Source organism: Gossypium hirsutum, chromosome A05, assembly GCF_007990345.1.
Source record: "Gossypium hirsutum isolate 1008001.06 chromosome A05, Gossypium_hirsutum_v2.1, whole genome shotgun sequence".
Classification (NCBI taxonomy): domain Eukaryota; kingdom Viridiplantae; phylum Streptophyta; class Magnoliopsida; order Malvales; family Malvaceae; genus Gossypium; species Gossypium hirsutum.
The window spans coordinates 25,812,450-25,834,596 of record NC_053428.1 but is presented as its reverse complement, the minus strand read 5'-3'; the positions used below and the strand labels follow the sequence as shown (position 1 = coordinate 25,834,596).

Sequence of the window (22,147 nt, the reverse complement as noted above, 5' to 3'; positions counted from 1 at the left end):
GGGACCCTTCCCTAACATGAGTAAACCTAACCCTAATAGGGTCCTACAAGGGGAATCTTCTAAATCATCTTCAATAATACTAATAATAATGTATGAGATAATTATTAATGCAAGCCTTTGTTGTTGACTTTCCTCATTGCCATTATATTCATTTCTACTAACTATATTCATTTTCCACAAATTTAATCCATTGTCTCCTCATTTATTGTGCAAATCTAAATTTTCATCCTACATTTCATGAATTCCCACTCTTTAACTAATATTTGGGTCATGGTCCATTTTTCCTCTTTGCTTTTGCCCATTTTGTTGGCAATCCAAAATCTTGTATCCCACATTAAAATTGGGGTGATTCATGCCCACAAATTTTGAGTGGTCATCCTCTTCTTTCAATTGGACATATCATGCATAGACATTCGCCTATACAATCTTTCCTTTTCTTTTCCTTTTTCTTTTTTCTACCCAAAAAATGAATTAAAAATTTAAATTTATCCTGAAATATAAAAATTTGAAATTTGAAACAAACAAAGTTATTCTTTTAATTATTTTGAAACAAACAAAATCATGAAGTTTGAAGGGATATATAATGATGAATTATAAGTTTCTAAAATCTCAGGTCTGTTCTTTCCCAAAGCATAAACCAAGAGAGGTAACCATGATTTTTGTTTTGCTCCTAGCTTTTGGTTCTGACATCATGAATTTTTACTGAACAACCAGAAAACCTGAAACTATGAAAAAAAATATTTAAGTGAAAGAAGGTTAACTCTATTCTGTATATAAAATAATGTCACAGGTCTCAAAAAAAGAAAAAGAAAATATTAGTAATTGATCAAGAATCTGGCGATGAAACTCAGACTGGTAACAGTACTTAATCAATACTCAGAATTCTTTAGGTCTTTGGATTAACAAACTTAGAAGATTCCTTTTCAAGTGGAAAGAGGTCCCATCATGACTACATGTGAATTTCTGTCAAAAGACTGCAAAAATGGCTTTGATTCTGCCCCTTGTCTATGCTTATTTGTTCATTATTCAGACTCACCTCATCTTCTTCTCAGCAACACCACCATTTGCATTAAAACCCACTTATATGGTTTTTTTTTTCCCTCACATGAGGAGGAGCCTAAGCTAGCACAATGGGAGTCTTTTGTCAATTGAGATGGGTGAAAAAGACAATAAAGAAACAAGAATATAACAAACATGCTAGAAATAATTACCATTTCTAACATTTACAGCTACTATGGACACAAAAACAAAAAATACAGCGCAGGTCTCTTTCGTTTTCCCTGTTTATTACTTGTTCTTATTATGCGGAATGAGATTTTGAACCCCTCTCTCTCTCTCTCTTCTCATCTACACCTCCTCTTAAACTTATTTTATCTAGCCCCAAAAAATAAATATAATGAAAATGAACATATAAAATTCCACTGACCATATGCTACACCCCCACTAATATTGTGTACTCACCTTTAAAAATTCAATTCAAATGCTTCCACTCCAACCCAGCATGACACCCATCACTCACATGTGCCCATTGACACTGGTTTGCTGGCTACAATTTCATACTCACCCCCTTCAACTTCATCTTCATCTTCATCTTCATCTTCGTCATTGCCGTCTTCGTCCTGATGATTTTGATAGCTTTCCAAGTCTTCGGGGTCGCGGCGGTGTTGATGGTCGGGGTCGGAAGGAGGAAGAGGGGGCCATTGCTGCTCTGGGCGTACCATTAATGGGACTGAGTTCTGGGGTTTGAATTGAGTGGAGGAGCTGTCATGTTTGTTCTTTTCTCTATATAAAGCATCAAGTTGGTGAAAGTAGGGACATGTTTTGGAATCCTCGGGCCTTTTCTTGTGGTTATCTTTTACCTTCTTGAAGTACTTGTTTATGTTCTCCCATTTCTCTTTGCATCTTTTAGCATTGCGATTGTAACCAAGCTTTTTCATTGCAGCTGATATCTCCTCCCACAATGGTCCTTTAGGACCATTATCATGGTATTTAGCGTCAAGCCTAGTCCTCAGCTCAATCAATGCTTGAACCTCAACTTTAGGCCATCTTGAAGAGCTTGGTGTGCAACTATGGTCGCCATTATCCGACTTTGACGCCACCTCTAAATTCAGCATTGGTTGCTGCGGTACTAGTGGTGGAGGCGGCTGTTGAGTAGGCACTGACAATGCTGCTGATACTGCTGCTGGCGTCGCTGCTGCCGCCACTACTGACACAGTCGGTTGTGGTTGCCGCGGTGGATTACTTTGCGGCTGTCCTGGATTTTTCTGTTCAGATAATTTTTGCAACAACGACTTTAGTGCAGCATCCTTGGCAGCTGCTACTGACCTTTCTTGGGCTAATAATTCACGCTCTCTATTTATTCTTGCCATTTCTTGCATCCTCCAAGCTTCTTCACGGGCCATTCTTTCCTGCTCACGTTTCTCCAATGCTTCCAAGAATTTCTTCTGCATCTCCTCCTGCTCATGAACCACCTCCCTCATCAACCTCTCGAAGAAACCCTTCCATTTCCGTTTCCTCTTCCTCCGACCTTCCAGTTCCAAATCCGATGAGGTCGATGAGGATGTCGAATTCGACATTTGATCTGCCGAAACATTAGGAAAAGAAGGGAGTGTGGGTGTAGGGTTTATATTTGCTGGTACAATGTTTTGAGGCAAACTGGGGAGGGCTGCTGCTGATGGAACAGTGACATTAGGCAGACTCGGAGCTGGCATTGTCGCCTGAGGCTGAGCTTGCGGCGGTGATGTGGGCGCCGCCACGGCTGCCATTGCTGGGGGGGACTGAAAGGAAGGATGAGTTTCGAGGGCTAGTAGTTGATCGGAGAAACGATAAGTCTTGCCATCTGATTTACCCGTTCGGACATCTTTGGTTCTCTTGTGATACTTGAAAACGTTCTCGAATTTCTCCTTGCATTTCTTAGCACTTCGATGATACCCAAGCTCTGCTAGTTTCCTGATATCAACACAACCAGTCAGTAGATACAATAACTATATTTAACCTATCTTCAATTCAGCAACCCAAACGATGCTTTTCTCACATAAAATAAACTGAATTTCATATATTTTTCAGACAATGAAATTTTAATACAAGTAAAAATATGAGAAAGGTGAAGAAAAAAAAAGATGATTGAAATTGAAGACAAATATTAGAAATCGAATATGACGTGACTGAAATCGCAATTAAATTAAAGCTCAATGAGCAAAGGGAAAAGGGGGAGAGAGACATGGAGTGAAAATTTATGAGCAAAGTTCAGCTTAAGATTCCCTGTGAAAATATTGGGAAAAGCAAATGCCAGAAATGATAACACCCCCCAATAGTCTCCAAATATCTTAATCATATGGACATTGAATTCCCCTTGAAAGATGCTGAAATTCTCTCTCGACTTCAAATTTTCATTTTCCAGCTATCAAATTTTCAAACAAAGATGAACTGACAGAATATATTTCTGGCACTCTAATTCCAAAGCACAGATCTCCATTCATTCAACTCAATTTTTCAAAAGGAAAAACAAGAATCATCACCTGGAAACCTCTTCCCACAATGGACCTTTCACGCTAGCGTCACGGAAAGTAACATCCATATCGGACCTTATCTTCAAGAGTGCCAAAGTCTCTTGCCTCGGCCATCGGTTGCCCCCGAAACAACGGTCACCTTCATCAACCCTAACTCTATCCTCATCACCCGAATTGTTATTATTATTCCCGTTGGAACCAAACATGTTGTTGGCTGCTACACCACCGCCTTCACTGCTTCCTCCATCACGAGCTCCGCCGCTTCTACCCATGGTGACGGCACCACCACCACCAGCAGTAGTAGTAACGTTCCCATCAGTGCCACCGCCGCCGCTTTCAAGAACACTAGCAGTTGTGTCACCACCACCACCCAGCATATATGATTTTGCAGATACGACAACTTCTTCTTTTTCTTTCTCCTTGTTTGGCCCCGCCTTCGCAAGAGCTTACAATTTACTTGCAGCTTTCAATGAAGAAAGGGGGAAAAAATAAAAAATTTAAATAAAATAAATCTGAAAATATATATATATTTCAACTTTGTATGTCTCTATTCCTATGATCCTATCTATGAACAGAGAGAAAAAAAAAAAGGGTGGTGAAATTTTTTTTTTCTTTTCAAAGAAGAGACGGGTTTGTATATATGGGTGAATTTATTAATTTATTTTGCTTTGTGGGATCTGCTTGTCAAGCTCAAGATTTTTTTTTCTTTTTTTTTCAATTAAAAGTTTTTTTTTGTGGAATCTTAAATTTTTATTTATTAAAAAAGGCAATCTGTAAATAAAAAAATGTTTGGGTTTTTTTAGAAATGAGGATCCGTATATATATAAAATTTCATAAATATAATAAAATTCTAAATACATATATGAAATTATTATCATTTTGCTTCCATATCTCATAATTAGAGAGATGGTATTATGTAATAATTAGAGAAATTAAATAAATAAATAAATTCCAAAGTTTTATCTAACAGCTGCACAAACAGACGATGGTGATAATTAGTTGTTTTTTGTCTGTCTTCCTTTATTTAGCTAAAAGCCGGCCCGTTTTCTTCAACTTTTTTTTTTACTTTCTTTTTCATTTAAAATAAAAATAAAAATTTATTTAGCTTTAATTTCATTCATTTCCGCTTGGTTTGAATAAGGAAATCATTCAAATTGAAGTTTCCTGTTTTTGGGGATTTTCCATAATTTCAATGACGTTTGGCAACATTTTTACTGAAATCCCTAAAATACCCCTAACATGGATCCCATTAAATTTCATCCGTAACTTTAATCATTGAACCACATAGTTCTCAAAGCCAAATATATATGTATATATATATTATTTATCATTACAAAATTTCTACTTTGGGACTTGGGTGAATAATTTTCTTTACAATTAACTCTCTTCAACTTTTCAATTTTTAAAATCTTTTAATTTATTTTATTAACATTGTAGCCTTAAAACAACTAACAATTTTATAATCAATTTAATCAACCCTTCATCACATAGTTAAGGTTCGAGATTCGAGTTTCAATTTATCTTTAACACATTGGTTCTTCTTAAGGCTAAACAGGAAAATTCGAAAAACCAAAAATCAACTTGAACTAATGTGTTTGAACTGTTTATGAAATGCTAATTTTAAAATGTGAAACCCAAACAATTTATATTTTTATTTATTATATAATTAATTTTAATATTTTATGATATAAAAATAAAATTTTCATATTTACGATAGTGAAAATAATTTAAAAGTTTTTGAAAGATTATTATTTTCTAGAAATATTTATGAAAATGTTTTGAAATTTTATCAAATAATATTTAAAAAGCCATAAATAAATCTAAAATTTTAAAACAAAAAAATTAATATGAAAAAATCAAGAGTCAAACTGAATTATAATAAACTGTTCAAAAAATTCAAAAAACTCAACTAAATTGAACCGATAGCACCCTAATTCTCCCCAAATTTATTATAAGTAATTAGTAATCGAGTTATTTTGCATTGAAATTGATTTAAAAAAACTATGAAAATTTTAAAAAATTACAACTTTTTTAAAGAAACATAATACAATCTTAATTACAATACAAAATAATACACATTAGCCTTTCAAATTTTCAAAAGTCCAAAATACATTCAAAATTATCAATAAATGATTGGGTGCAACGGCAAGACACATTGCATTCTTAATAAAAAAACTTTAGTTTAAACATTGAAGACGACATTATTAAAAGAGACAACTACAAACTCTGAACATAAAATATATAATAAAATACATTTAAAACTTGAATCTTTAACTAAAAATTCGCATGAGACTCTAACATAAAATTTTAAAGATTTTTAAAACTTCAGCCATACAAGATACTGTTTAATTTAAAGAATTTAAAAATAACAGTTGAAAGAAAAAGATTACATGTTTTACCCATCCCGTCAAATCAAATTAACTTTTTTTCTATAATTTTATAATACTAGCATAATAAATGGATTTCATAAAACAATCAAATAAATGGTTAAATTAATTGAATATGCTTGAAAAAAAAAGTTAATTAGTAAAATAAATTAATTTTTTTTGAAATATAAGAAAATAGATTGTTTTTAGATATAAAGTGTGAAAACACATTCAGCTAAACATATTTTTTGCATAATTAACAAGAAAGTACATTCAGTTGAAAGCAATTTCACATACTGTTCCTCCAAAATTAACTTATTTTATTAAATTAAAAAAAAACATATTTAACCAATTAAAAAAACCGCATATTTAACTTATTTAACAAAAAAAGATTAAAAAGAAAATAAATTATTATTGAGAATTTGAAATTGCTGGATGGGACTGTGGTAAACAAATTAAAATCTTGAGAATAGAAATATATATATATATATTGGTGTATAAAAGACTTAAGATAATGTAACAAAAAGACATTTGCAAATTGCAGTGGGATCCATGGTTGAATTAAACTGGTTAGATGGTGTAGGGTCATGTTATTAGGGGCCAACCCATTTATGAATTGTAGTAAATTGGTGCCCATTTTCTGTTAGGTTGCAACCTACCGTAATTATTATTATATTATAAACCATTTTCATGGCTACAATTCCATTTATGCCGTAAAATCAAATTTTAATTTTTATTGTGAAAATTGTGGGGGACCATTTCACTTGGTTGGGTCAATTGGAGTGTTTCACTCACTTTGTCTTAACAGAGGTGACTTGTACCATACAATTAGTGTGGGACGTGACTCGCACGGCTACCTATCCATATCAACGTGTTTCAATTAACTTGTTTCTTTATCTATTATTCTTTTTTTTTAATTATTTCTTATTTTTATAATATTTAAAATACCAGTAAATTGAATCCATTTTTATTTAACCAACATCAACACTTCTAAATTAACCCCTTATTTATTGCTTCTTATTTAAATTCTATCGCCCTTTTTATCATTGCACTTGGCATCTGGAGAATGAGTTGTTGACTGCTATTTTCTAATTTTATTTTAAGAATAAGATTTCTCAATTTTTTTACTTAAGCTCTACAAGAAAAAAAATAATTAGTTTTATGCCCAATAAAGCTTTAACATGATAAGATTGTAATATGGAGAACTTTAAAAGGCCCATCCTACATAAATTATTTGTGAATTATTAGTTCATATATATTCTCATAGAAAAAAATATATTTATATTGTTGTTAGTGTAAGGGAATATGGATTCAAGTGTGCTGAAACACATTATCTTCCTATTTAAGAGTTGAAGAGAAAATATGAATAAATTTTAAGTATTATATTAAAAAGAACATATATAATAAAAACTTATAATGAAATTAATATTATAAATAAATAAATCAAAAGAGAACGGAGTGTTATCTAATCGCAATGAATTAGAAACTATTATCAAAAGTGGCAATTGAAGTTTTATCAATTTATTTTTGTTTTAATTTGAATAAATAGTGAATTTTGAGTTTAATTATTCTAGGTAATTAATGCAATTAGTGAATTTAATTGAATTGAGTGTAATTAAAGTGTTTAGTAGAAATATTTATAGGCTAATTTGTGACTTGATTTTTTTAAAAATTCAAGTGTGAGCTTGATCTCGGTTTGGTGTAGCGAATTTAGATGACCTATTTCACTATTTAAATAAATAAAATATTAAAAATATATTTTATATTAAGATACATTTTTATAATTAAATTTAAATAAAAACATTTTAAATATTATTAAGTAGGAAAAATCATTGCTCAAACTTGACTTGAATCGGGTACACTCTCCAAATCTAGTAGGGGTTGAAAACTGTGAAGAATTGTTACTTTCAAGATGTGTTCTGATAGAAAATTTTAAAATTGATAAGATTCATTAAATTATCGTTTTAGAATAAAAATTAAGTTACTAGAAATTCTTCAATTAAACAATAAATACAAAAGACAAATAGTGGTTTTAAAAATAAAAACTATAAAAATATGCAAAATGAAATATGAATATCATTAGATTTATAAAAATATACAAATATTTTAAATATGTATTAGAATTAAATTAAATGGTATTATTTTAAGTTTTTTTTTTTAATTTTGCAGTAGGGTCATGTGTATTAAATAAAAGTAAGATTATAAGAAATGTTGATAAACAAGGAATTTGAGTTACTCAAATTCGTTCTTGAAATTTCTTAAAAATTTGAAATTATTTTTACGTAAATTTATTTTTTTAAAATTCTGAAAATATTTCCCATCTAAATTCCTCATCCAAACATAAATTTAATATTTTTTAAAAATATATATAATTATATTCTACTAAAAACACATTTATAAAATTAGATTTTTTTTTTGATAGATTTACTTGTAGAATATAAAAATATAATGGAAAAGCATAAAACTTTTGGGTCAAATCTAAAAGGCTTATAAGAAATCGCCAAGAAATGTTGGTGAAAAGATGAATATAAACCTTTAAAAAATGTTAATTATTGTTAGTGAAACAGGTTTTAATTTTTTTTACCAAATTTAATGGTGGAAACACACATTTTAATTAGTTAAAAAAAACATTTTAAAATGACCTTTTAGTTAACACAACCTTCTACTTATTATAAAACATTAAAATACGATTTTTTTAATTACATAAAATATTATATTAAAAAAATAGTGGATGAAAAATGGCATTGCCATCAAATTCAGTAACTCAATTATTGGTAGAGGTTAAAAAGAGAATTAGAATTGTGGAAGGTATATAATAATGCAATAATAGTGGGGCCATTCAATCAATACGCCATTCAATGCACAAATAATCAGAGTTTAACATTCACATGACGAAGTAAATCATGATTAGGTGCCCAAGTCACATCAATATCACACATAAAAGGACTCTTTTGTAATTTAATATTTTTAAGTAAATACTTCCTATCTCTAATTAAGTTAGTGTTTCGATTAAAAAAATTATAAAAGTAATCTTTTATTTGTATTTTAAATTAAATTATTTAATAGTACTTTAGTCTTTTTAATTAAAAATAATAATAAGAATATACATATGATGGGATTTGAAGTTTGGATACATACTAATTGCATCGAAATTTTTTAAAATTTATCAATTAACCAAAATTTTATTTTAATTTTATTAATATATATTATCTTTTAAAAATCAATTTATATTCTAAATATCTAATTTTTATCTATTTATTGCCTTTAAACTTAAATTTTTAATTGTTTTGAAAGATAATGAATACGTGTAAGTTTACTGTTTGTTTGTAGAATCTAAAATTTTCATTAATGGTAAATCACATCATTTTTCTTTTTCTTTCTAAATAAACTAGATTTTGAAGTTAGGTTAACCAATTTCGCCAAAAAGGAAAATGTTAGTTTGACAATTACCATAAAAAATCAGCGTTTATTTGTTTTTTGTTTTTCTTTTTATTTATTACCAACAGAGGTTTACTTTATTTTTAAAGATTATATTTTGTAATAAAATTATAAGAATGTAAATCAGAGTAAGTTAAAAGCAAAATTTTCCATTGTTAAATTAAGTTTTTTATATTTTTATGAGAGTTATAATATAATTTTATTATTTTATTAGTTTATATCTTTATATTTTTTTAAAAATTAAATTAAATTTTTATTATTTTAAAATTAAAATATAATTTTACTACATATTAATTTAAAATTTTATAAGTTTTCAAAAAGCCAAGAGTAGGATTCCCCATTTTAGGGTCGTCAAGGCCCTTTCCAATATATTACATTGTCTTCTTTAGTTAAATTTGCTGGAATGTAAAATTTAAGTGTAGAGGTCAAAGTGTTCATGGGTTGAGTTGTACTTAAAAAATGATCTTAACAAATTTTATATTTATCCAACTCCAGTTTGGTTTGAAATATAGGACTAAAATTTTATCCAAATCTGTCCGTATTTGTAAATGATATTAAAATTTTATATAAGCATCTTAACAATTTTTAATATTGATATTATAGTATTATATATTACTATAGATTTTATTTTTGTACGGTTATAAATTACATAATGTTATATATTAGAAACTAAAAGAGGAGCTCGGGCCAAGCATTCAGCTTGAGCTTTGAATGTTCGAGCCCGATTTCGACCCATATTTTAAACAGGCCTAATTTTTTATCCAAACTCATTTATCTTATATTCGTTTATGGATGTAATCACTTGTGACGTTTATGATGTGACTTACCTTAATCGCAAGTTTGATATATTAAAAACTTGAGTTCAATTGATAATAGAGTCAAAAGTTGTTACGTTGAGTATACGATTTATGTATGACATGGTTTTGCTTACAACAATGGAATTTATAACTCAATAAAGAATAAATGGTAGCCTCTCATCAGCATTGGATGGTTGTTGGAAAAAATGACGAATGATTTTATTACTATATGTTAGTAATAGATTTTTTCATGGAAGAAAGATGCAAATGGTTACCATAAGATAAAATAAGATTATATTGGGTGAATAAATTTAACTCAAAAAGATAGAGTAACACACTAATGATAAGGCTATCGGACAAACATAACTATAAGTTATTTTTGGAATGATATATAATAAGAGAGCGTTCAACATGGTACTTTTAGTGGATTGACTCCATAATTAAATAATGTTGTAATTAATAGATAAAGAGCTAGAGCTTAATTATAAATTATTTAAGTTATAATTATATATGTCCAGTAGGTCTCTTCACTAGCTCAACACCATGCTATACAAATTGCATTTGGATCTATACATTGAATAAATAAAAATAACAAATAGAGAAATAAATTGCATGAATCACTATCTGTAATGAATGCGTTTTCTCGCATAAGAAAGAGATGACTTAATAATTCATTTAATTTAATTTAATTATTATTTAATTGATTATAATTAAATAATTGAAGTTCAAAATGAAAATTAAATTAATGAGTATTCTAGTATGGTAAAGTCGTCATGACTTCAATAAAAGTAGAATTAAGTTGAGAAAATAATTTAATTGAGTTAATTAATTAATTTAATTAAGTAGGTAAATAATATGTCGGGAATAGAAAATTGTTTATTATGTTGAGTAAATTATATGGGTTGGTTTAAAGACCAAATAAAACATATAATTGTATTCAGTATATGAATAAGCACAATGAGTCATTTAATACAAGATGGGTGGCATTCTTAAGGTTCCCAAAGGGATGTGCCACCCATCAATGGGATTGAGAGTTTTTATTAAAATATTATTATTTTGTCTCTTCTTATTCAAGTAGAACTCTTGTAATTTTTCCCTGTAAGTAGGGACTATGGGTTAGGTCAAAATATATCATATATTGAGCATAGTTACTCTACCTGAAATAGTGAGATTTATTATTCATAAATAAATTCTATTTTCGTGAGAACTTAAAGTTAGATTTCTAGCCCATAAAGAGATTTAAATTTCTCCATTAGAAAAATAAAAATTTTCATTATGTGAATCGGTTTGTGATGTTAGAGTCCACTCTCTAAGCAAATCGAGGGTTCGATAATGACTGATAAGATCGTGTTGGTTGAAATTTGAGAAACGACTAAGGCCGCTAAGTCGAAAACATAAGTAATAATTTTGTAAAGTTTATTGTTATAAATAACAAAAAAAAACTCAATTTTAGAAAAATTTTAAATTTGCATTGTGAAAAGAAGCGCGTTTCTAAACTGATATTTCTACATGCTGGACCCTTGTTATAGATACGTTCTGGTATGTCAATTTTTCTAGCATTGGTTTGAACTTACGTATGTTTTTGGAGTAGGCATGTTGCAGTTTTTGCCTAAAATTTGGATATCCGGTATAAGGTAGTGTATTGGATCTCATAGTAAGTATCAGTACTGTTACTCGAAGTACTGGTAGTTGTGAAGTTAGTAGCCAAAATTTTGAAGTAGGAGTGACCCGTACTGATACATGGCTTAGAATATCTCAAAACAAGAAAATATTGAAGAAAACATTAATATATATATATATATAATGGACTGCAAGTTATAAAAGAATTATGACATTTTTAAAAGAAATTATATTTTAAATTAATAATCTATTTATTTATTAAATTTTATTTATTTTAATTATTTTAAGAATAATTATTATATACTTATATTATCTTAAATAATGTTCTCCAATGAGTACAATTGAATATATTATAAAAACCATAATATTGAATGCATGGTTGTTATAAATATTAGTTTTCTAATGATTAAATATTCAAAACAATCCATTTACATAATTTAAATTTAAAATCAAACTTCATTATTTACATTTATCATCCAATAATTAAGTAATTAAAAATATATTATAATTTATTTCAAAATTAAAATTATTCATTTCAACTATAAATAGTTTGATTGTGTACATGTTTTACTTTGTTGTTTTAAATTATTTTCTTGTTATTAGGTCTTATCTTTATTTATTTATTTTTTTATCTAAATTGTTCTAATATATTTTTTTAAATATAATAATAGTTTTTATGGGTTAATTTTATAAATTCGTATATTATTAATGGCTTAAAATACTATAAAATACACTTTATACTAATTTATATAATCCTTATTTATTTATCTATATTTATCAAATTTCAAAGTTAAAAAAATTTAAATTTAAGGTCATCAACTTTTTGACTTATATCTCCTTATGAAAAAAAAATTATAACAACTTTTATGCGTAAATCTAACGTAAAAAAAAAAAAATTCTAACCCAAATTTCGAACTTTAAAATTATAATTAAATATTTTCAAATTTCACCTAAGGAATTTTATAAAAAAAATATAAAAAGATTAGTTATCAACAATTAAAAAAATAAATTTTAAGAAAACAAATATAGTTTTTTAATTGAATAACTTGTACCATTTTGAATTTCATTAAAGAATAGTTTTGTAAACCGTTTTAAGTAGAACTGTTTTAAATTGTAATTTTTTTTTCTTTAGACGTGTTTTCTTTTAAATAAATATTAAACTTAAATTTAATTTTATTTAAAATTAAATTAAAAATTTTTGACAATATAGTAATATTTGTTTAGAGTATTAAAAGTTGTCATTCTAAACTATCTCCATCAACATTAATCTTAGACCTTATAATATATATGATATAGATAATTTGACTTACTGTCGATACTTTGACTTCCTTTGAAAAATTATTGTTTGTTTATATTTAAAGGTCAAACTATTTCAATATTGGAAATTAACAATCATGTTTTTTTATTTAATTTTATTTTTATTCATTTTGATAGGAATAGGATGAAGAAAAAGTTGTATTTTATGCTTTTATAGTTTTAGATTTGAATATATATATATATGGTTTAATTCAAAAATGCAAAGTTTATGTCAAAATATAAGTAACTATAATTTATTTTTATTAATTATTTATAAAATTCATTGTTATATTAAAAGAATTAAAGAATAGCATAATTTAACGTTGAAAATTATTTAATTAAATATAATTTCTCACCAAATTGTTATAGTACATTAATTTAATTACAAATAACTATTTAATCTAAATATTTTCAGAATTTATTTATTGATGAAAAATTTAAAGTAAAATATATTTCAGTACTATTTTAAAGAGTAAAATATTAATATTTATACACTAATGACTAAATTAGAAGAAAGTGTTGAGTTGGGTTGGAAAGCGATAGTTTCTCCCCTACTATTCATCAACCCACTTGCATTATTTACGGCCTGAGATGCTTCAAACTTCAATTTCTCTCTCGCCATCTTTTATTTTTATTACTAATACATTTTTTAATATAACACTCAAAATAAATCCTTAAAAAATTTCTAAATAAATTTAATAATAAAAGAATACAGTGTGATTTTTTTTATACTTTTGGGTTTTTTTTTTCATTTTGTTTGCAATGAAATAAAAAAATTTATCTACAAAGCATGTGATTAATCTTTTATCAACATTTTGAAATACGTTTATTAAACAAAATAAATATACAAGTAATGTATGAGTAATTCATTTATGTTTACGAACAAACATAAAATAAGGTTGAAGCTTAAAATTTTGTATTGTAATTAATTTTTTTGAATCCCCAATAATTCATTTAATATTTATGAACAAATACGGTTAAAAATAAATAAACAAATCCATTGAAGCTCGATTAATTTACTACCCTACTCATATTTGTATTATCATATAATTATTAATTCTCTGTCCCAAATCTTTTGAATATGCATATATATATTATAGTTATTCTTTTTCAACAAAAATAAACTTATATAGAGGTTCGAAATTGTAATTTGTTAGGTTGAAGATCATTTTTATAAAAGAAAATGAAAAAGCATGTGTGTGGAGACATTAAATGAGCAAATAGTGAGGGTGACTAGCTGACTTTCGTTTATATCCATACATGCATACACACACACACACACATACATTATATGTATATATTGTGTATAGGGTGTAAATAAATACATATTTGGTGGACCATAAAGAAAAGTTACAATAAACATAGAGACAAAAAGGTTTTACTTTCACATGGGGATGATGGGTGGGCATATCATGTGAATTATGTACACTTATATATATATATATGCTGTCTACCATGTGGTTTCATCTCTACATTTATCTCCCCACCAGCTCAACCCCAAACACATCCACCTTCTTTGATTCTCATTTTTTTTTCTCTCTTCTTTTTTACAAGTTGACAATTTTCGTCCTACATATCTAAAAATTTAATAGAAAATATAATAAAGAATGTTAAATTATATAAAAACTATAAATATAGATATGATCATATCAAGTTGCGTTTTCCTTTCTTGTTGGGAATTATTATATATGTATGAGATTGAGAATATTAGTTGGTTGAATAAATATTTTTGAGTGCTTAAAATTATATGCCACTAGACTATATAGTTATGGGCTGTAATGTGAAAAAGAAAAAAGGAACAAGGTATAAACATATCCACTTGCTACTAGTTGGCGACTGCTGTAAAAAGCAACCATCCAGTGCAATATGTATCTTTTAATCTTTCTTTTTTTAAATAAAAATAAAATTATATAAAAAAAATAAAGGTAATGAGGCAATCACTTGAATGTGACTCATCAGCATGGGCTAAAAATAAAATGCTTACAATGACTTTTCAAACAATTATGACAGCTACAATAGTTATCCTATTGCTTCTGTTGTTTTTTCTATTTATAATGTTTGTTTTGTAAAAAATACTCTTCTTCAATATTTTATGTTATTTATTTATTCTTAAAACTCTTTGTATTTATAGTCGATTAAGTTTTAATTCAATTGGTATATATATAGTTGTCAATGTAAGAGGACGTAAGTTTGAATATACTGAAGCGCATTATCTTTTTATTTATGTGTTAAAGAGAGACTATAAATAATTTTAAATATTGTATAGAAAAATAAATATCATCAAAACTTATAATAAAATTATTAAAAAAAAAATTAGGATAGAAGCAATCACCAATCACAAATCCATGTGCCCCAACTCACTTAAATTAAAAGCTTAACATATATATGGTTGCAGCAGCCATTTATGTTCATTTTAAGTATAATTAGAACATGAAAGCAAGTGTTTGAGGTATCAATGACCCTAATTTAACAGAATAATAATAATAATAATAATAAATATTAAAACAAAATGGTAAATGATTATAAGGCTTTTCCCCCCTTTTCTTTTTTTCTTTTGTAATGTCTTTGGAATATACCTTGGGCTTTATTTGCATCTAATTCTTTTTTACAATGTTTTAAGCTACTTTGTTTTTTTTTTCTTCTAAAATACAAACCAACTAATGTTGGAAGTTGTGTTGGTAGCTTAAAGTTTAGGGCAGTGTTGTTAGAATTGAAAAATTGTGCTTATATCAGTTTGGACAAATTAAAAATTGAATTAACTTATAAGTAAATCACTTGAAATTGATAAAAAATTAAAATTAAAATAAAAAGTTGACTATCAAATTAATTGAATCAGTTTATAATTTCTTTTAGAATATATTTTAATTTTTGCGTTAGACTTACGACTTGGCTTTTAAAATATTGATTTAGATAATGACATCACTCTTCCAATTTGTAATGTAAAAAAAAAAATACATTTATCAACTCAATTGGTAAAAAATACTAAAAAAATCAAATCTATTAAATTCAAAAATATAAAAAATTATTATATCATTTTAAAATTTTATAAAATTCATTTATTTGTTTTTTTAATTAGTCACTCTCCTAACCCAATTAAATTTCAAATTCTTAATTAAACTATATTTTAGAAAAATTGAATTACCCACTATAATTTCTCACCATTAAAAAAATTATTCACATTTTTTCCCACTAAATGTAATTATTTCTCAAAAAAATATTATACTGCAAATTTTCACCTTTAAAAAAAAACCATTCACTTCATGGTATAGTCATGTGTGAACTATTTTTTAAAAAAATTGTTTTAATTTAGGTATGTAGATATCCTTGTTATCAATATATTGTGCTTTATAACATTTTATTTTAATTACAATTATTCAAACATATATTATTTGCATTTATAGTTACTGTTCTACTTATTTTTATACAATGATAAGAGAATTATGTTGTAAACACGAGAGCTTGGATTCAATCCCAAATAACCCCATCCCCTTCCCCAATTATACATTGAGAAATAAAAAAAAATAAAAAATAAAAAAATCTTGTCATAAAATTATGAGTAACAATAATTTAATTTTGTTAAAAGTAAAATTATATCTACTTGTTGTCCTACTCTTCTCTCTTTTTTCTCTTTTCTAGAAATGGTAGATGCATATTTTTTTAAATGCTCTTTACTTTTTATCTCACTTTCCTTTTTTACATTTATATAATATTAAAATTTTAATTCAACAATTTAATTCACATAATTGATGTACATGGTGTTAATTGTTAAATTACAAATAACATTTTTAATTTTTTTTTAAATTACAACCTAGCAAAACAGCACTCACCTTTTTTTTTCTTCATAATATAAATCCTCATAAAAAATGACTCATTTATATATTTTAAAATATAAGAATTTTGTTTAGAGAACATATATTTTGACATATCAGATGACCCCAAAGGAGCCAATGAGAGCACTAAAAAAGCCCAAATTGAGCAAGAAAGAAAGAGCATTGGCCCCATGTGTTTGATAGACATGTTACCATGAGGAAGAAATTAGGGAGACTACCAACAATAACATTTCTCCAGCTTTATATTTTACTTTTTTTTAACTAAATTTATTTATCAGCCTTTTGAAAAAATTAAATCACTTTTTTTTAAAAAAAATATGACTAAAACATTGCAATCAATATGGTAGTTCACGTGTACGTTATGTTGACATGTCACTTTTTGTTTTATATGCTATGTCAACAAATGATCTAAAAATATTTAAAAAAATAAAAAAATTCATAAAAAATAGCATGGAGTATAATTCATAAAAAATTTAATATTTTAGTTATTTGACTCTTTTAAAAAATTAATAGTTAAATTCAAGTTATTTTAAAAGGTTGAAGGTCAAATTTAACTAAAAAAAATAAAGATCAAATTGATTAAAAGAAATATAAATGTTAAGGACTCAATTAGACATTATACCTTTTTTTTGTTTAGACATTTGTTTGGATAAAAGGATAGAGATTTGGTTACGCAATGTAACAATTTGCAGGATAGAAAAATAACCAACATCTTGAGGGTAAAATAGAATATAATTTGAGAAAATTAGTAGATATTATATTATTAGGTATAGGGTTATCTTATCTATGAGGTGTGCTAATAATAATATGAACTATTGCGTGACTCCGATTACAACCATATGCATAGTTTTATTTATCATATTTTTTTTTGAATAAAAATTAATTTTTATAAGTCAAATTTGATAAAGATGGCCAGATATAAATTTAAATCTTATTCATTAAATCTAGTTTGTCTTACACCCTTTATAATTTCAAAATCATGCATATCCATTTGTCCCTATTTATTTAGTGTTATATATATAATAATGTATGTTTGGGTTCTTTATTATACATAGTCAATTATTTTCTTCCATTTTCATACATATATATCTTTGCATTTTTTAGATCAATTACAAAGTCTGATATTTAGCTACAACGGTTAAAGCCGTGTGATTTGAATCTCGACTTGAAAAGTTCGAGATAAAATTAGGGATCTATGGAAGTGAAAGATCGAGGGTCGAACTTCTTGTATCGTTGTATTTTCAACATTAGTAAATTTTTCATTTTCTATCCATAGTTTTTCTCGATAAGAGTTTTTCACATAAAATCTATGCATTCTTGTTTTTATTTCTTATTGCTTTGTGATTATTCCTACTATTATTATCGACGTATAATATAATGAGAAATATAATAATTCATAATATTTTTATTTTTAATTTATTTAAATATTTTATATGATGAATTAATATATAAAAGAAAAAGGTTTGGATTATGCATTTCTCTATATTACAATGCACGAGTCATATAAATGAAACTGATTTATGTATGTATACAACTTTTGATATATATTTTTAAATTGTAAAGCAGAATGATAAAACTATGCTTTTATCTTCATATATATATATATATATTTCAAAATAGAACTGTGCTCTTTTTAAACTATGGATAATGAAAAAGAAATAAAGTGGTGAAAGTCGACAAATTCATGATTCAGATTTATTGTTCATGGTGCATTATTAGTCTCATCATTAATTTTGTTAAATCTAAAAGCAAAAAACAGTGTTTGAAAGATACCACCATAGCACTACTATACAATTATGAGCACTACCCCCAAATTTTCTTTTTTAAACTTATCTTTTAATTTTTTTATTTATATTTTGAATATATTTGAATAATTACAAATGAAAAAGTTGTAAGTAACATTTGGTTATTAATCAAAAGTTGTCATTGTTTAAAAGTGATAAGTTATGTGTTTGTACAAAAAGTTATGTTACCTTATTTAAGTAATATCAAATGATTAATTATGTGATTGTAAATGGATGTGAATATCCACATAAGCATCTATTGTTTAGTTATGTCTCTATAAAAAGATATACGAAAATTTCTATAAATAGAAGACAAATTTCATCTGCATGACATACCAAAAACTGATTTCAAAGAATTCAAAAACAAATGTCATTTTTTTTAAATTCTAATATTAGTAGATTATTCTATAAAAGATATTGTTGTACGCCATTTAGTGCTCATTGCAAAATGCATTTAAACATTGAACTTTTATTGTATTCTCAAGGTTTATTTGATTGTAACTCTTTTGCACATTAAAATATAGGTGAGGGCGAATAAAACTTAAAAAAAAAAGACATGATTATACACATTGAAACCTTCATTAATTTCTCATAAGTTTATTTTTTGTTCCCACATACCAACAATTTTAAGGTTTGATTTTCATAAATTTCTCTTTTCTATTCACCACACATTCATGGACATTAAAAACCATTGGAATCAGGGGCGGAGCAAGAAAATTTTTTGAGGGGGGTCGAAATAATGTTATAATTTTTATGATAGCAAAAAGTTAAATTTCACCATTATAATAATATATTTATAATTTTTAAAAGATTAAATTAATTTTTTTTTCATTCTTGGGAGGGTAAAGTGTAATGTTACCATATACTAATTTAAAATTTTTAAAATTATAAAAAAATTAAAGGTGAAAATTTCTATTTTGGGGGCAAGCGGGGCCCCTACCAGCCCCATTGGCTCCGCCCTTGATTGCAATTATAACAAGTTAGAAATACATCAAATGGATATAAATTCAATTTTCCTAAATGGTAACCTTGATTAAGAGGTTTCCATACAACAAATCCAACGAGTTTATTATAAAAGGAAAAAAAAACATAAAGTGTGTAAATTTGTTAAGTCATTGTATAGCTGATAACATGATCAAGTCTAGAAAGAATATGTTAATTAAAAGGTCTGGCATGAAAGACTTGGGTGTTGCAAATGTTGCACGTTTTGAAGATACTTGATGGACTAGCGTTGTCTCAATCTCACCATGTTGAAAAAATTTCTTCGAAATTTTTGTGAAGATCACAATAATATTGCAAAATACCAATGGACTTAAGTTTACATCTATCAAATAATAAAGGTGAAGGAATACATGTTAACATTAATGGAAGACAATTAATAATGGTTGCCATTAACATTAATGGGAGACAATCAATAATGACAACCACCAATTTTGGAAAAGTGGCAAGGGATAATTTTTTTTTGGTCCTTGAGATAATGGGCTATTTATTGTTTGGTCCTTGAACCTCAACTATAAATAGGCCTTCTCATTTCTCATTTCAATCATCCCAACCAATCTTTCTCTCTTAGTTTTCTCTATTCTCTCATTTGAGAATTCTTAAGGAATTCTATTTGTTTGTAATACTTTGAAGATAGTAAAGTTATCATCTGGTGTTAGTGCCCGAGGACGTAGGTATAATTTACCGAACCTCGTTAAAACTCTTGTGTTCTTTCTTGTCCTATTTTTCTTTCAATATTTGAGGGTATAATAGTAGTATTTAATTGTGCCATTAAATTACTATAGAAGGGATATTCTGTCTAAAGAAAGACTTGGTATTTAAGAGATCCATGTGATCCACCTCTCTTCCCTGGGAATTGAACTTTGTGTGATTTTTTAGTACAATAATTTACACGCTTCCGACCCTATTGGAACAACAAGTGGTATCAGAGCCGAAGGTTAATCGTAGTATGCTCTGTGGTTGCAGTTTAAATTGATCTTCCACATCAGAAAAGATTTCCTTAGGTATATTGAAAGATTATGGAGAAAACGGTCGGTGTAGGAGCTTCAACATCGTCCATGTGGATAAGACCGACAATTGCAAATGCAAGATTGGCCGTGGAGATCTTTGATGGCACGGGCCATTTTGGTATGTGGCAAAGTGAGGTTCTAGATGCCCTTTTTCAGCAGGGTCTAGACATTGCCATTGATGAAGAGAAACCAGATGATGTACAGGAGAAAGATTGGAAGGCGATCAATCAGTTGGCATGTGGCACAATTCGATCATGCCTTTCTCGAGAGCAGAGGTATGCTTTTTCAAAGGAGACTTCTGCAAATAAGTTGTGGGTGGCACTTGAAGAAAAATTTTTGAAGAAAAACAGTCAAAATAAGCTCCACTTGAAGAAAAGACTGTTTCGCTTCACATACGTCCCAAGTACCACAATGAATGATCACATCACCAAATTTAATCAGTTAGTCACTGATTTGGTGAATATGGATGAGACATTCAAAGATGAAGATTTGGCTTTGATGCTGTTGGGGTCACTTCCTGAAGAGTTTGAGTTCCTAGAAACTACTCTACTTCATGGCAGGAGTGATATATCTCTGAGCGAAGTCTGTGCGGCCTTATACAGTTATGAACAGAGAAAGAAGGACAAACAGAAAAACTCAATCAGAGATATAGAAGCTTTAGTAGTCCGAGGTCGTTCATACACTCGGAAGAAAACTCAAAAGGGGAGATCAAAGTCAAAGTCCAGACTCGGGAAAGATGAATATGCTTTTTTTCATGAGAAAGGCCACTGGAAGAAAAATTGTCCAAAGCTGAAGAATAAGGGAAAAGCTGCTGTAGATGCTTGTGTTGCTAAGCATGATACTAGTGACTCTGAACTATCACTGGTTGCATCATCATCGTCGTTCCATTCAGATGAGTGGATATTGGATTCGGGTTGTACCTATCATATGTCCCCTAACCGGGAGTGGTTCTCTGATTTAGTAGAACTAAATGGAGGAGTTGTTTATATGGGCAATGACAATGTCTGTAAAACTGTTGGGATAGGTTCAATCCAATTAAAGAATAAAGATGGATCAACCAGAGTTCTGACTGATGTTCGGTACGTGCCCAGTTTGAAGAAAAATCTCATCTCATTGGGAGCCTTGGAATCCAATGGTTCAGTTGTTACTATGAGAGATGGGGTTTTGAAAGTGACATCTGGCGCACTTGTGATATTGAAGGGCATCAGGAAAAATAACTTGTATTACTACCAAGGTAGTACAGTTATTGGAGTAGTCGCTGCAGCTTCCGGCAACAAAGAATTGGACTCAATACAGTTGTGGCATATGAAGTTGGGACATGCCAGCGAAAAATCCTTGCAAATTCTGGCAAAGCAAGGATTGTTGAAAGGTGCAAAGGCTTGCAAATTAAAATTTTACGAGCATTGTGTTCTGGGAAAGCAAAAGAGAGTGAAATTCGGTACTGCTATCCATAATACAAAAGGTATTTTGGAATATGTTCACTCAGATGTGTGGGGGC

The 22,147-nt window shown here is 27.9% G+C and overlaps 1 protein-coding gene across 1 annotated transcript; it reads right to left on the bottom strand.

The window, feature by feature from the left end:
- Positions 1-1,186: 1,186 nt before the first annotated feature.
- LOC121229531 (trihelix transcription factor DF1) lies at positions 1,187-4,300 on the bottom strand. Its single transcript, XM_041114129.1, has 2 exons — positions 3,519-4,300; positions 1,187-2,949 (listed from the first exon to the last, which is right to left on the bottom strand). Exons 1-2 carry the CDS (start codon positions 3,884-3,886, stop codon positions 1,512-1,514), a joined length of 1,806 nt encoding a protein of 601 aa, XP_040970063.1. The 5' UTR covers positions 3,887-4,300; the 3' UTR covers positions 1,187-1,511.
- Positions 4,301-22,147: the final 17,847 nt, after the last annotated feature.

Coding starts and splice junctions, on each gene's coding strand:
- LOC121229531 (XM_041114129.1), bottom strand. CDS start 3,886: ATGCTGGGTGGTGGTGGTGACACAACTGCTAGTGTTCTTGAAAGCGGC. Junction 2,950..3,518: donor TTGTGGGAAGAGGTTTCCAG/GTGATGATTCTT, acceptor TGTTGATATCAG/GAAACTAGCAGAGCTTGGGT.